The sequence below is a fragment of the Manis pentadactyla genome, chromosome 3 (assembly GCF_030020395.1).
Source record: "Manis pentadactyla isolate mManPen7 chromosome 3, mManPen7.hap1, whole genome shotgun sequence".
Lineage (NCBI taxonomy): Eukaryota > Metazoa > Chordata > Mammalia > Pholidota > Manidae > Manis > Manis pentadactyla.
This window is the reverse complement of record NC_080021.1, coordinates 52,799,104-52,813,341: the sequence shown is the minus strand read 5'-3', so window position 1 is coordinate 52,813,341 and position 14,238 is coordinate 52,799,104. Positions and strand designations below refer to the sequence as shown.

Below are 14,238 nucleotides of genomic sequence, written 5' to 3'. Positions count from 1 at the left end.
TTCCTCCTGCTCTCCTTTCTCACTGTCTCCCTCCCTCCCATCCATGAAATTTATTCAGTAAAGAACCTGACTCCTTTGTAGAGGTTTCCATACTCTGCATGATGCTGATTAAATACTTATGTAATTGAACATGTTCTGTCCACCTTGTTTCTTCATTTAGTAATGAGAATATTTCTGTAGAGAGGAGTATTCTTCCCCACATTAGGTATTTATTTATTCTAAGGTATTATTTGTACAGGAAAGGCAAGTTAAAATGTTCGACTTTTTTCTCTCCATATTTGCCATTTTTCTAAATAATAAGTTGGTTCCCCACTATCCTCTAATTGTGACTGATGAGGTTTTTGTTTATTTGTTGCTTTTATTTTTGATATTGCTATGAACTCTATCAATGAACTCTTATTGATACCCATATTTTCCCAGTGTTGCCTAGGGGAACCTGTTTAAGTTTGTCCTAAGACCCGTGGTGTAACCCCGGGGGCTTTTGGATAGCTTCCTTGCTCTGTGGCAGGAGAAGGTGTTCTAGGCTTAGTTTATCTAACTTCTGCCCCAGCCTGGAAGATTAAAAGGAACCTTAGTATATTTTTGTGGAAATTGTTTTTAGAGATGGCAGTCTGGTGCTAGGGGCACTTTATTTGTTGATTGTTACTGCTTATGGTTTCTAAGGCTTTTCAGTAGACAGAGTAGGAAAGACTTTTTTTTAAGAAAAACTAAATCATAAATTTACACAACTATTTCCAGTTCAGATAAAGAATTAACAGGGCTTTATGTAATTCTGTATTTGTACTTCTTTTATGCTGAAAATCTGATTCCTAAAACCATTAATATAATTGCTTATCTGTTGTGCCTCATGTAATGTCTAACAGTTTTGGAATAAAAATATCCATGTTACTACACCTCAACAAACAAAAAGTAAATAATCCAATTAAAAAATGGGCAGAGGAGAGGAGCTGAACAGACAGTTCTCCAGAGAAGAAATTCAGATGGCCAACAGACACATGAAAAGATGCTCCACATCGCTAGTCATCAGAGAAATGCAAATTAAAACCAAAATGAGATATCACCTCACACCAGTAAGGATCACCACCATCCAAAAGACAAACAGCAACAAATGTTGGCGAGGTTGTGGAGAAAGGGGAACCTTCCTACACTGCTGTTGGGAATGTAAATTAGTCAACCATTGTGGAAAGCAGTATGGAGGTTCCTCTAAAAGCTCAAAATAGACATACCATTTGACCCAGGAATTCCACTTCTAGGAATTTACCCTAAGAATGCAGCAGCCCAGTTTGAAAAAGACAGATGCACACCTGTGTTTATCGCAGCACTATTTACAATAGCCAAGAAATGGAAGCAACCTAAGTGTCCATCAGTAGATGAACAGATAAAGAAGAGGTGGTACATATACACACTGGAATATTATTCAGCCATAAGAAGAAAACATATCCTACCGTTTACAACAACATGGATGGAGCTAGAGGGTATTATGTTCGGTGAAAGAAGCCAGGCAGAGAAAGACAAGTACCAAATGATTTCACTCATATGTGGACTATAAGAACAAAAAAAAACTGAAGGAACAAAACAGCAGCAGAATCACAGAACCCAAGAATGGACTAATAGTTACCAAAGGGAAAGGGACTAGGGAGGATGAGTGGGAAGGGAGGCATAAGGGCAGGGAAAAAGAAAGGGGGCCTACAATTTAGCATGTATAATGTAGGGGGGGCATGGGGAGGGCTGTGCAACACAGAGAAGACAAGTAGTGATTCTACAGCATCTTACTATGCTGATGGACAGTGACTGTAATGGGGTTTGTGCGGGGGACTTGGTGAAGGGGGTAGCCTAGTGAACATAATGTTCTTCATGTAATTGTAGATTAATGATAACAACAACAACAAAAAATATCCATGTTACAATTAACAATATTTTTACTGAAAACAGTTTGAGCTTTCTTTGAAGTTCTTTTTTGTCATTGGGCTGTATATTTCACTTGAGTTGAAGACTCAAGTTCTTGTGTTTTAAAGAAATCTCTGGGTGTTTATGATGTCTCATTGACACATAATTCACTTCTGCTTTTGATGTTTAGGGATTGCTTTTTAAAAATTCCTTAAATTGGGTTTTATAATCATGTAAAAGATATAAATGATTCCAAAGTCAAATCTACAAAATAAGGTATATTCAAGAAGTTCAGCTTCTTCTCTTGTCTGTTCTGTTTTTTCTTCTTTCCTCCCTGTAGGTAATAATGTTTTGAAATTTATATTTTATAGTTTAATCTTTCAGTTTCCTAGAAAATCTAAGGGTTTTTTTGTGTGTGTGTATATGTATGTACACATGTGTGCATTTGTATGTATATATGTATGTGTGTGTGTATATCTATACTATGTGTGTGTGGGTGTATATTTGTGAATTTGTATTTATATTCCCCATCTCTAGGCCTTAATTAAGTGCAGCATTCGATATACACACTTTCCTCCACCTTGCTTTTTTTCACTTAACATTCACTTAACGTATTCTGGAGGTCTGAGTAAGGGACTTTTAATTCTTACTTTAGTTCTACTGCAACTTAATGAACTTTCAAACAGGTCTGCTTTTCTGATCTTCAAAATGGTAATAATGATATTCTGCCTTTCTCATAGGGTTATTTCTAAGATGAGCCAGACAGGGCATGTTGATGTGCTTATATAAAGCTAACGTCTCTATGTATAATCCTGTTATTAGTTTTATAAAATGGGGCACAGAGAGGCTTGTTACATTTACTTAAGATTTTTCTTAGAGATAAGGTTAAATTTTTAAAGTTCTGAATAATCTTTGTGTTTATATTTTTGACTGTACCAAATATGTTACTTAACATAAAACTGCTGAGGAAAGAAATATTACCTTAGTTTTTAATTTAAGACTAAGGTTATTCCAAGACTCACTCTTCAGTTCAGGAACATAGCTGCGTATACTGTGGAGTTAAGAGGAGTCCTTCTGTTTTGACAGATAACATGAGTATATTCTAAGGAGTATGGAAATTTCAAAAGATGAATAAAATGAGAAAATAAAATAGCCATAATCTCACTCCTCAAGTTTAAGCTCTGGGTGTGATTTATTCATCCTTCCAGAATTTGCTCTCTGTGAATGTGTGTGCTTTTCTGGTGAGGGTGGTGGTAAGGGTATTTTGAGCACTCACCTTGCTTGAGCATTGTACGTGAGTGCTGTGCTGAATTCCAGAGGCAAGAGAAGGTGTGCTTTGTGCCCTTGAGATAATTATGTTGTGCACTCCACTTATTTACCTCCACTCATTGTATGTGTAAAGAAATGTATGGAATTGGTGAAAAGAGTTTTGGATATAGAAGAATATGATATGAAGTCAAATTTCAGGTCCATCAATTAATTAGGTTGTCCTCTTGGCAAAGTCACTTAACCCCCTGAGTCTGTTTTATTGCTGATAACTGCTCTGCCCCTCACACAGTTTCTATGTCTAAAGTTTGGGATATTGTTAATATAAACTCAATGCTGCATGCAAAAATCATGTTAATAATGAAAAAAAGCCAAAAGCACATTTTATTGATTATGAGTCCTATTGATGATTGTATTTTAAAGCCATCATGTTTCTGAGAAGTAAGGGTGATACACAGGATTATGAGCATTTATTACAAATGCCTTAATAGTTCTCCTAGTAGACTTCAGCAAGTTTGTGAGTTTGTGAGGAAGGTGATGGGGGTTTGTATTTACTACTGTGCTGTACTATATAATCTATACTGTGGAGTTAGACTTCAGGTATTATTAATGTGTAACATACATAAAGTATGTTTGCATATGGTTTCAGAGGAGAATGATTTCTTTTTTTCTAAATGTAGGATCTCTTTGGAAAGTCAGATCCATACCTGGAATTCTATAAGCAGACATCTGATGGAAACTGGCTAATGGTTCATCGAACAGAGGTGAATATCTGAACTTGAAAAGTAGAGTTGACATTTCTTTTGGAATTGTAGTGATCTGAATTTAAAAATATATATATATGTATTTATAAAAATACAAGTCTGAGTGCAGATATATATATGGCCAGAGACACAAGGTCAACATACTCACTTTTTTCTTTTAATGAGGAGATGCTACCATGCCAAATTATTAGTAAAATTTTTATTTTTAAAAGTTAAAAACCTGTTAAAGAACAGTAAAATGTATACCTGCATTTCCTTCATTGTATTTCTCAACTGATCATACCTTTGCACATATGTTCTCTCTCTCTCTCACACGCACACACAAACACACATTCATTTATACACCACATACAGACACATGAACACATACACTTCCCTCTTGCAAAACCATCCTCATGTAGGCTGCAGACTTCATGATTCTTTACCTTTCAATACTAAAGCCAGGTATTTCTCAAAAACAAGAGCATTCTATCTATTCAACTACACCTGAGAGAGTTAACATTGATTGACAACATCCAATATACCATTAATCTTCAGATTTCCCTAGTTGTCCTACACACGTTATATATAGTTTTGTTTTGTCCAAAATCAATTGGAAGTTCACATTTTGCATTTGGTAGTTATGTTCCTAATATGTAAGACTCCTCTCCTTACCTCCCTTCTACTTCCATGCCATTGACTCTCTTGAATAATCAAGACTGGTATGGCCAACACTCTGGAGTCCTCTGTTTCCTTGCAGTTAGATCCAGATCAAACATTTCTATCAAGAACATTATGTTTGTACTTTGCTGTGCACCATCAAGGATCTGTGGTTTCAAGCTGCAAAATATTGATGATGCCATATCAAAAATGATAAAGTCCATTTTTTTCCTTTGTAATTAATAAATGATCTGGTGTGATACTTTGAAACTGCAAGAATAGCCAGTTCTTTAGTATTTCACCCAATGGTGAGATCAATTGCTGAGCCACACCTGAATCAATTTTTATATTGGTATAAAATAATGATTTTTAAAAATAAATCTTTCATTTACTCACATACATTAGGAAATACTCCTCTTCCATCCCTCCTTTCTCACTTTATCTTTTTTTATTTTGTGTCATTATAGACTTATGGGTTTTTATAATACAGTGTATTCATTGTGTATTAATTACTACTGTCATTATTTTTGTTGCTTGGATTAATCCAAATTTCTCCGGGGCTAGGCCTTCAAATAGCTCTTGAGTTCTTAATATAATTTAAGATATTTCTTCAAGTCCAATCCAGGAGGGTTCTCTATCATCCTTTTTTATTCTATGTTTGAATCTTCTGTGTCCTGCAGTGAAAATCCTGGTTTCCAACAAAATGAATAATATGTAGTTTCTAAGTGTCTCTTATCATGGTTAGATAGATTTCTCCAGTAGTTTTTCTTTTTTTTTCTTTCCTTAGATTGTAACACAACTAGACAATCTCATGTGTTTCATATAACAGTTATATAATACTGTCATAGCTAATTTTTCATTGAAAACGTTGACTGGGTGAAGAGGTGAAGTGATGGTGAGAATGTAGCAAGAATCTAGGAAAGGTCAGAATAAAATGCTAATGAATATTTTTCTGATTGGTCTTTGAATCTTCATATTTATAGGTTATTAAAAACAACTTGAATCCTGTTTGGAGGCCTTTTAAAATCTCTCTTAACTCCCTCTGCTATGGAGATATGGACAAAACTATAAAGGTAATTTGAAATTACATCTATTTCATATGTATATACATATACACATATTTACCTCTTTTATAAAGAAAACTGATTTCAGTAGTATTTAAAGAAAGTAATTGATATCACAGATACCTGTAGGATTAAGTTTTATTTATATTTATGAATACTAAAATAGAAATTCTTCTGGTAAGTAGATAGTCGGTTTGAGGGAGTAGACATACATGTTTGATCTGTTGACCTAATGCTTAATCAGACAGCGATTTTTATTTTACTCTTCATTTTGAAAAATAAAATGTCCAATTTAAACTTTTTTTCCTTTTGATAAGATTACTTTGCTCTGCAGATAGGAATCTTTAACTACATTCTTTGCCTTTGGTGTGTCCCTTGCCCATAAAAGCAGATGTTACTCAACTAAAAACCAGAGCTTCCTCCAACCCTTAGCAGCAATGAATAGTGGTGGCATTTTCTGTCACTTATTTTCAGAGTAAGATATAATTCATTGAAAACTTTTAGATGGCTTTAGTTTAGAGTGTTAGAAAAGCAGAGTGGGGACAGGGAATAACACAGATGGCTAATAATTTTTTAGAAAGTGTTTTCATCTATAGTCATTTATTAAAAAAGATGTATTATTTTTAAGACACTTTATACTAGAGTCATTTTACATAAGATTTCAGATAGAAGCCTTTTCTTGTGTTCAGATTTCAGCAAACTGAGATGGGCTTTTTGTTTGTTTTTGTTATGTTTTCATTCATTTGGTAATGAATAGAGTGAAAGTAGGAAAGGTGATTAATGGAACAAGCAGAGATTTAGAGTCAGACTATAGTCAGTCTTAGGCCTTTAGTCACCTAAGGAATCTTGGGCAAATTATCAAATTTACTTACTAAATATAGGAAAGAGTGTCTATATTACAGAAGAAAAGTAAGCATTAGATTAATGAAAATGAAGGTTTTATAAGCTGTTTTTACAAGGTATAGATGCTGTTATTATTGAAAACTATTCTTAGATCCATAAAATTTGTCCTCACTTTGCAGAGAACTTTAAAAATCAATATAAATATAGTTTGTGTGCTATTTCAAACAGCCCTGAAAATCTACATGAAAAAAGAGTAGGAAAGTAGCTTTAAAAATTACTTTCTATTTTCACACTAAAACTTAACTTTAGTTTTTCACACTAAAAATAGTAAGATAAGGCATTAGTAATCTGAGAAGCAGGAAAGACTGGGGGGAAATATGCCTAAGCCGTAGTAATATTGTTTGTAGTAATACGTTAACAATGAAACAATATTTTTTAAACTCTCTTTGCACACAGTGGCATGCCTACAGGGGTATTTTATTATAGTAAGTAAACTGATTTTCTGAGCTTTCTGTGATGAATGTCTTCCATTCTTAAAAGTTTCTCAGTTTGTTTTAACTATAACAATTTGGTTTGCCACATCATCACTGTATTTCTTTAGTTCTGTATTTCTTTCCAATATCAGAAAGTCATGCATTTGTGATTCTCTTGGTGTTTGGAAATTGCTTAGATGTGTAAAGAGTTACAGAGCATAGAGTCAGAATGATTGGTAATTTCTTGGCTGCAGTGTGAACATGTCAGTGTTACCACTCTAGCATGTATTACTGTTTTCATAAGATCAAGTAAGTAAGAGAATAATCATGCATGCTGCCACGTTGCCTAAAATGCGAATGCCTTTGTGAATGTAGTATTGTGTGGTGTGTGCACTTTTTACATATATACATATGCACATATGTATGTATGTATGCATATATTTCAAGTTCACAAGCACTGCTGATTCCGATATTTAAAACCGCCAATTGTACTGGTTTTGAATTCTTAAGAAGAGAGATTAAATGAAACAAATCATTACATCATTTGCATCAAGTTATATTTGAACATAGGCCAACATTATAAATGTCCCATCTTTCTTTAGCACCAAAGATTTGCCTTCAGTGGGGCAACAGTGAGATTTTCCTATGTATTAATTATAGTGCTTTATCAGAAATTGCAGTTTAGAAATATTTTTGCATTCTGTGAAGTTTCAGTCTGTCTAAAACATAAGGACAGTTTTAGGCCTTCATAAGCTTCTTGTCCTTAACAAAGCTTGAGCTTTTCTTAGATATAAATTGGAGTTTCCTGAATGCAAATCTGAAATGTAAAGTTTCTGGTTTCCATAATTAAAAAAAAAACTATTAAAAAGTGAAGTCATTAAAATATATTAAGGTATTTTTTGGCTTTATCTGAATTTTACTTCCTCTAGAAAAAGATCAGTAGGATATTAATTTTTTCCTGATACTTTGAAGAATCAGATGAAGTACTTTGGGTTTAAAAATTGATTATCTTTATAGGACAAGAGTCAAACTGTCGAAATTGATCAGTGACCAAAGTACTTAGAACAAATAAAAATGCTTACTGTAACTCAAAATTGCAATTCTAGACTTTTCTTGTTTTTATTAGTTGATAGATTTTTAATCTTTCTAAGTAATAATGAAAATATTAGTGAAGAATGAAAGATTTCCTGTTATGATAAGCACTCATCACTTCTCATAGAACTGAGAAGAAAATGAATCACTTAGCCAGGTGAACATGTATAAATCCTGAGTATTTTAACTTGGTGATTAATACAACTTTGTAAAGGATATCCTGTTGGCGTAGGGTAAATAAAAAATGCTTTTCAGTTATGGGCTTTTATTTTAAATTGTAGGCTTTAGAAGAATTCAAAAATGTCCTTACATCTGCTATGTTGGTTACCATACAAGACATATCATCTTCTAAGACTATTTAATTCCTCTGCCTGCCTCACAAGCCTAAGTAAATAATGTGTGTAGTGCACATAATAAATGTTTTCAGAAACGAAATAATCTCATTTGAAATGTTAAAGCACTATAAAAATGTTGATTATTCAGTGATCACAGGAACACCTCTGCATGCTAACACTTCACACCACCTTCATTTTCTCATTGCAATGAGTATCAGGTATTCTTGTGAATATTGCTGTTTGGCTACATCTGTCAGCTTGGCACAAAACTACATGCAAATCAAATACTTTGAACTGTCTTCTGTCTGCTTTAAGAAGAGTGACCACTTAATTGGAGTCATAGCTAAGACTAGAATTCACACTGCCTTACATGGAAACAGAGTAAAAATGACTCAGTGTAAACATTTTCCTAGTGAATTAAGTATAGATCTTCCTCACTTTACAATGGGCCTATGTCCTGATAAACTCATTGTAAATTGAAAATACTGTAAGTCAAAATGCGTTTAATAAGCCTAACCTACTAAATATCATAGCTTAGCCTGGCCTACCTTAAATATACTCAGAGCACTTACATTAGTCTACAGATGGGCAAAATCACCTTGCACAAAGCCTCTTTTATGGTGAAGTGCAGGATATCTCAATTTATTGACTGCTGTACTGAAAATGAAAACCAACACAGTTGTGTGGGTGTAGAATGGTGGTCAGTGTGTCAGTTGTTCACCCTCATGATCACATGACTGATCGAGAGCTGTGGCTTGCTGCCCCAGCGTCACAAACAGGATAGTACTGCATTTTGCTAGCCTGAGAGAAGTTCCAAATTCCAAATTTAAAGTATAGTTTTCTACTGAATTCGTGCTGCTTTCTCACCATCGCAAAGTTGAAAAATTCTAAGACAAACCATTGTAAGTCTGGGACTGTCTGTGCTCTTTTTCCTGTAATTTTCTTTTTCATTGTAAGAGTTATGATGTTCAGAATGATGCAGATCTTACTTCAGCGTATCCAACTGCTAATTAAAGCCTAGCCTTATCAGATTGTGGCTAATGAAATACATCCATCATTCTAGATCATCTAGAATTTAATTATACAATATTTAACTGCCTAGGATACTGACTTCCTTTCTTCGTCCAGATAATGACTTTTAGCCATACAGTGATAACAAGCTAAAGAAATGGATGAGAAGGTGTCATTCTGGTTTGATTTTATCAGCACTTATAAAGGACATGTTAGAGGAACCGGAGACGCAAAATGTGAATTTCAACAGTACTGTTTTTCATCTGCCTGTGACTTGTGCTTTAACCCCATTCCAAGCATAGTTATGGTTTGAAAGCGTTTCATTATTGCTCTTCCAGGAAATTAGTTCCTTCTTCTTCAAGTAGGACTGTATATTAAGCATTTTCACTTATTTTAATTAAAAGGGCACTTCTTATTAAGCCCCATTTATTGCAGCTGATCTTTTTAAACAAAATTATGTTGATTTTTATATATTTTTATTGAACTTTTTTCTAGGTAGAGTGCTATGATTATGATAACGATGGGTCACATGATCTCATTGGAACATTTCAAACCACCATGACAAAACTGAAAGAAGCCTCCAGAAACTCACCTGTAAGTTGTTTCTTTATCATTTGAATATACTTTGCAGTTCAGCCATATATTTATTATTTCACTTTTTTCTTTGGTATAGCAAACAGTTTACTGTGTTTTTATTCTATATCACATAATGCTAATAATGCTTTGAAGTCTGTGGATTTTATTTCTTTAGTAATCAGATCATCCTAAATGAATACTTGGGGTATTAGTGTACATTTAAGTTTAGAGGTTTGGTTTCCTTGGGCTTCAGACAACATATATGGTTTGATTGAAAATCCTTAGTTTTAAAGCTTTGGGCATTTCTTTCATTGGTCACAATAATTAATATCTGCAACTAGACAAATACCTGGGCTTGACTTGTGTATATTTGTGGTTCTTTTTGGACAGGGTTTTACAGTTTGCTACTGGATCTCTGACTTGTCTTAACCCTAGGGAAGGATAATAGCATAATTCTGGTACTTCAAATTATATAATATCAAGCTGCCATTTAATGGTACTAATTTTGATAAGATCACTTATCTATCTTAACTACAGTCAGTTTATTATTTATCATCCCAACATATTTCTAAGAGTGCTTGTGAAACTTACCTTTCTCTAAGCCAAAGTGGCTGAAAGCAATTCCAGAGCATTTTATTTTATAAGTAAAATTTATTAACTTGCTTTCATCTTATTTACCTTTCTAGTTTGAATGAGATGAGTTAACTCTCTTTATAATTTACTTAAAACAGAATAATAAGAATTGTTTATTACCTGCTTAGGGACCTGAATAATGCCCATGTATATAACATTTGCTTTTGAAAATGCAAATATGGGGTTTAAAAGGTAGGAGGTTATGATTGAATGAGAAGGTTTTTTTTAACCTGGTCATGCAAGTGAGTTGACCTAAAAGAAGATACTGATAGTTTTAGGTCAAAACTTAAATACTAAATGAGTAAATGAAACCATGAGCCATTTGATTTAAATAATTGGGAGAAATAAGTTTTAAACAAACATAGTGGGACTAGAAATTTTAGTAGGTCACAGAGAAATGTCCTGTCCTGTCCCTACTCCCTGGTCACAAAGCCCAGGGACTACAAGTAGCCTGTACAGAAATGCTTGTGTGAAGTAGGAAAGGATTTTCAAATCACACCTAGTGGTTTAAATGCAAAGATTGAATTGACTTTGAGTTAACACTCTTTGAATTAAAACAGCAGCAAAATTCAGCTATATATTGTTTAAATTTTTTTTAAAGGCAGAACTAATGGAAAATGGTGAAAATCTGAATACTTCAAATAAAGCAAACTTCCTAAAAAACTAAATGTAAGGAGTGGTCTAGGATTATTGTTTCACTGATTTCACTTTGTCATGATTTTCTAGAGTCAGCAAAATATCTGCTTTTAGAAGATAAGGAACTAACAACTATTGTATAATTCTTTATGGATCATGTAGTTTCCCTAAATCCAGCTAACCTGAACCTTCCGTCCCCCGTGACAGAATGAGGTGTTTAATGCTGCTGCAGTGACAAGGTTTACCCACTCTTGTTCTTCAAATGCAGGGCTGTATCTTGTCTTCTCTGTGTTCTCAGTACCTAAAACAGTGCTTGCTCCTTGGTAGACACTCTGTAGAAGCAGCATTTTGCCAGTAAGAATTCTGTTTAGGGTATTTCTGACTCTCAAATATTCAGTAATTAATATTTATGATGATGACTAAGACTCTGGAAGGATCTTGAACTATATAAGCTTTCATTTAAGGTATTTTTGTTTCATATCATTGTATCAAATGTACATTTTAAAGTTTAATTCTTAGAAAATTAGTAACAACTCTGTCTAAAGTATTTAAATTGCTTTCTGTTAGCTAGAAGAGGTGGCTTATCATGTTTCCATTTATTATCTGTTATGTTCTTATGATTAGGCCAAAACAGGAAATTTGAGGTGTAATATGGAGATGATTATACCTTAGCTCTGAAAAAAATTAATGAAATGAAACAATTGAGAGTAATACCAAGTATGTAACTGAATCTTATATGGTTGTCGAAGTTGAAGGAGTTGGTTGGAGACTGGAGAAGACTAGAACAAGAGTTGTGTTATAGAGGAAGACAACTTGAGCCACACTTGGCAGAGGGATAAGTAGATAGGAGATGGGAAGGAAGATTATTCTGTTTGGGGAAGGAGCTATACTGAGGACCTGTAAGATATTAGATCTATTTCTAACACATATTCCCAGTGGAAAGAGATGATCTTTGCATAAGTTATCATAGAGTTGGGCTTCATATATTTCTGTTTTCAGATGGTAGGGCCAAAAGTATCCTTCTTTCCTAAGAAGCATATTTTTATTTGTGAAAGTAACAGGTAGGTAAAATTCATATGGAACCATGAAAGACTTTGAATAGCCAAAGCAATTCTGAGAAGGAAGAATAAAGCTGGGGGCATTATGCTCCCCAACTTCAAGCTCTACTACAAAGGCATAGTAATCAAGACAATTTGGTACTGGCAAAGAACAGACCCAGAGACCAATGGAACAGACTAGAGAGCCCTGATATTAACCCAACCATGTATGGTCAATTAATGTATGATAAAGGAGCCATGGGCATACAATGGGGAAAAGACAGCCTCTTCAACAGCTGGTGTTGGCAAAACTGGACAGCTACATGCAAGACAATGAAACTGGATTATTGTTTAACCCCATACACAAACGTAAACTCGAAATTGATCAAAGACTTGAATGTAAGTCATGAAACCATAAAACTCTTAGAAGACAACATAGGCAAAGATCTCCTGAATATAAGCATGAGCAACTTCTTCCTGAATGCATCTACTCGAGAAAGGGAAACAAAAGCAAAAATGAACTCATGGGACTACATCAAACTAAAAACTTTCTGTACAGCGAAGGACACCATCAACGAACAAAAAGGCATCCTACAGTATGGGATATATATTTGTAAATGACATATCCGACAAGGGGTTAACATCCAAAATATATAAAGAACTTACACGCCTCAACACCCAAAAAGCAAATAACCTGATTAAAAAGTGGGCAGAGGATATGAAGAGACAGTTCTCCAAAGAAGAAATTCAGATGGCCAACAGGCATGTGAAAAGATGCTCCACTTCACTAATCATCAGGGAAATACAAATCAAAACCACAATGAGATACCACCTCACACCAGTTAGGATGGCCAACAGCCAAAAGACAAGCAACAACAAATGCTGGTGAGGCTGTGGACAAAGGGGAACCCTCCTACACTGCTGGTGGGCATGTAAATTAGTTCAACCATTGTGGAAAGCAATATGGAGGTTCCTCATAAAACTCAAAATGGAAATACCATTTGACCCAGGAATTCCACTCCTAGGAATTTACCCTAAGAAGGCAAGATCTCAGATTCAAAAAGACATATGCACCCCTATGTTTATCACAGCACTATTAACAATAGCCAAGATATGAAAGCAACTTAAGTGTCCATCAGTAGATGAATGGATAAAGAGGTGGTACATATACACAATGGAATACTATTTAGCCATAAGAAAGAAACATCCTACCATTTTGCAACAACATGGATGGAGCTGGAGGATATTATGCTCAGTGAAATAAGCCAGGGAGAGAAAGACAAGTGCCAAATGATTTCCCTCATTCGTGGAGTATAACAATGAAGCAAAATTGAAGGAACAAAATAGCAGCAAACTCAGAGACTCCAAGAATGAACTAGTGGTTACCAAAGGGGAGGGGTGTGGGAGGGCGAGTGGGGAGGGAGTGAGAAGGGGATTGAGGGGTATTATGTTTAGTACACATGGTGTGGGGGATCACAGGGATAACAGTGGTGCACAGAGAAGGCACATAGTGGATCTGTGGCAACTTGTTGCACTGATGGACAGTGGCTGCATTGGGGTATGGGTGGGGACTCGATAATATGGGTAAATGTAGAACCACATTGTTTTGTCATGTGAAACCTTTGTAAGAGTGTATATCAATCATACCTTAATAAAAAATTTAAAAAGTAACAGCTAGTTGTAATGTTTTATTTCCTTTATTGTAAAGAAGAAAGATTATTACTTTGAACATTTGTAAGAAAATTATCTACAGAGGCAAAATTTATACTTAGGAGTCATTTAAAAAGTATACAATTTTAGGAGTGCCTTTTGGAAATTTCAGTGGTACGTATTTCACATAGTTAACGTATTCAGTAATTGTTTCAGAGTTGTACTTTGTAGCAGACCTACATCAGGTAGTTTGATTCCAAGAGAAAAAAGTCATTCCTTTAAATTCATATTGGCATTTCTAATACTGCTAATGAGAATTAACATTTTTCTTC

General features: G+C 34.5%; 1 protein-coding gene across 2 annotated transcripts in view; it reads left to right on the top strand.

Moving 5' to 3' along the window:
• CPNE3 (copine 3) overlaps window positions 1–14,238 on the top strand; it is a 43,639-nt gene that overhangs the window by 15,017 nt on the left and 14,384 nt on the right. For both annotated transcript variants that reach the window (XM_036925094.2, XM_036925095.2), the window contains 3 exons: window positions 3,834–3,917; window positions 5,540–5,629; window positions 9,870–9,968. In XM_036925094.2, coding sequence (XP_036780989.1) covers window positions 3,834–3,917; window positions 5,540–5,629; window positions 9,870–9,968 — 273 coding nt within the window. The remainder of the gene's footprint in view (window positions 1–3,833; window positions 3,918–5,539; window positions 5,630–9,869; window positions 9,969–14,238) is intronic.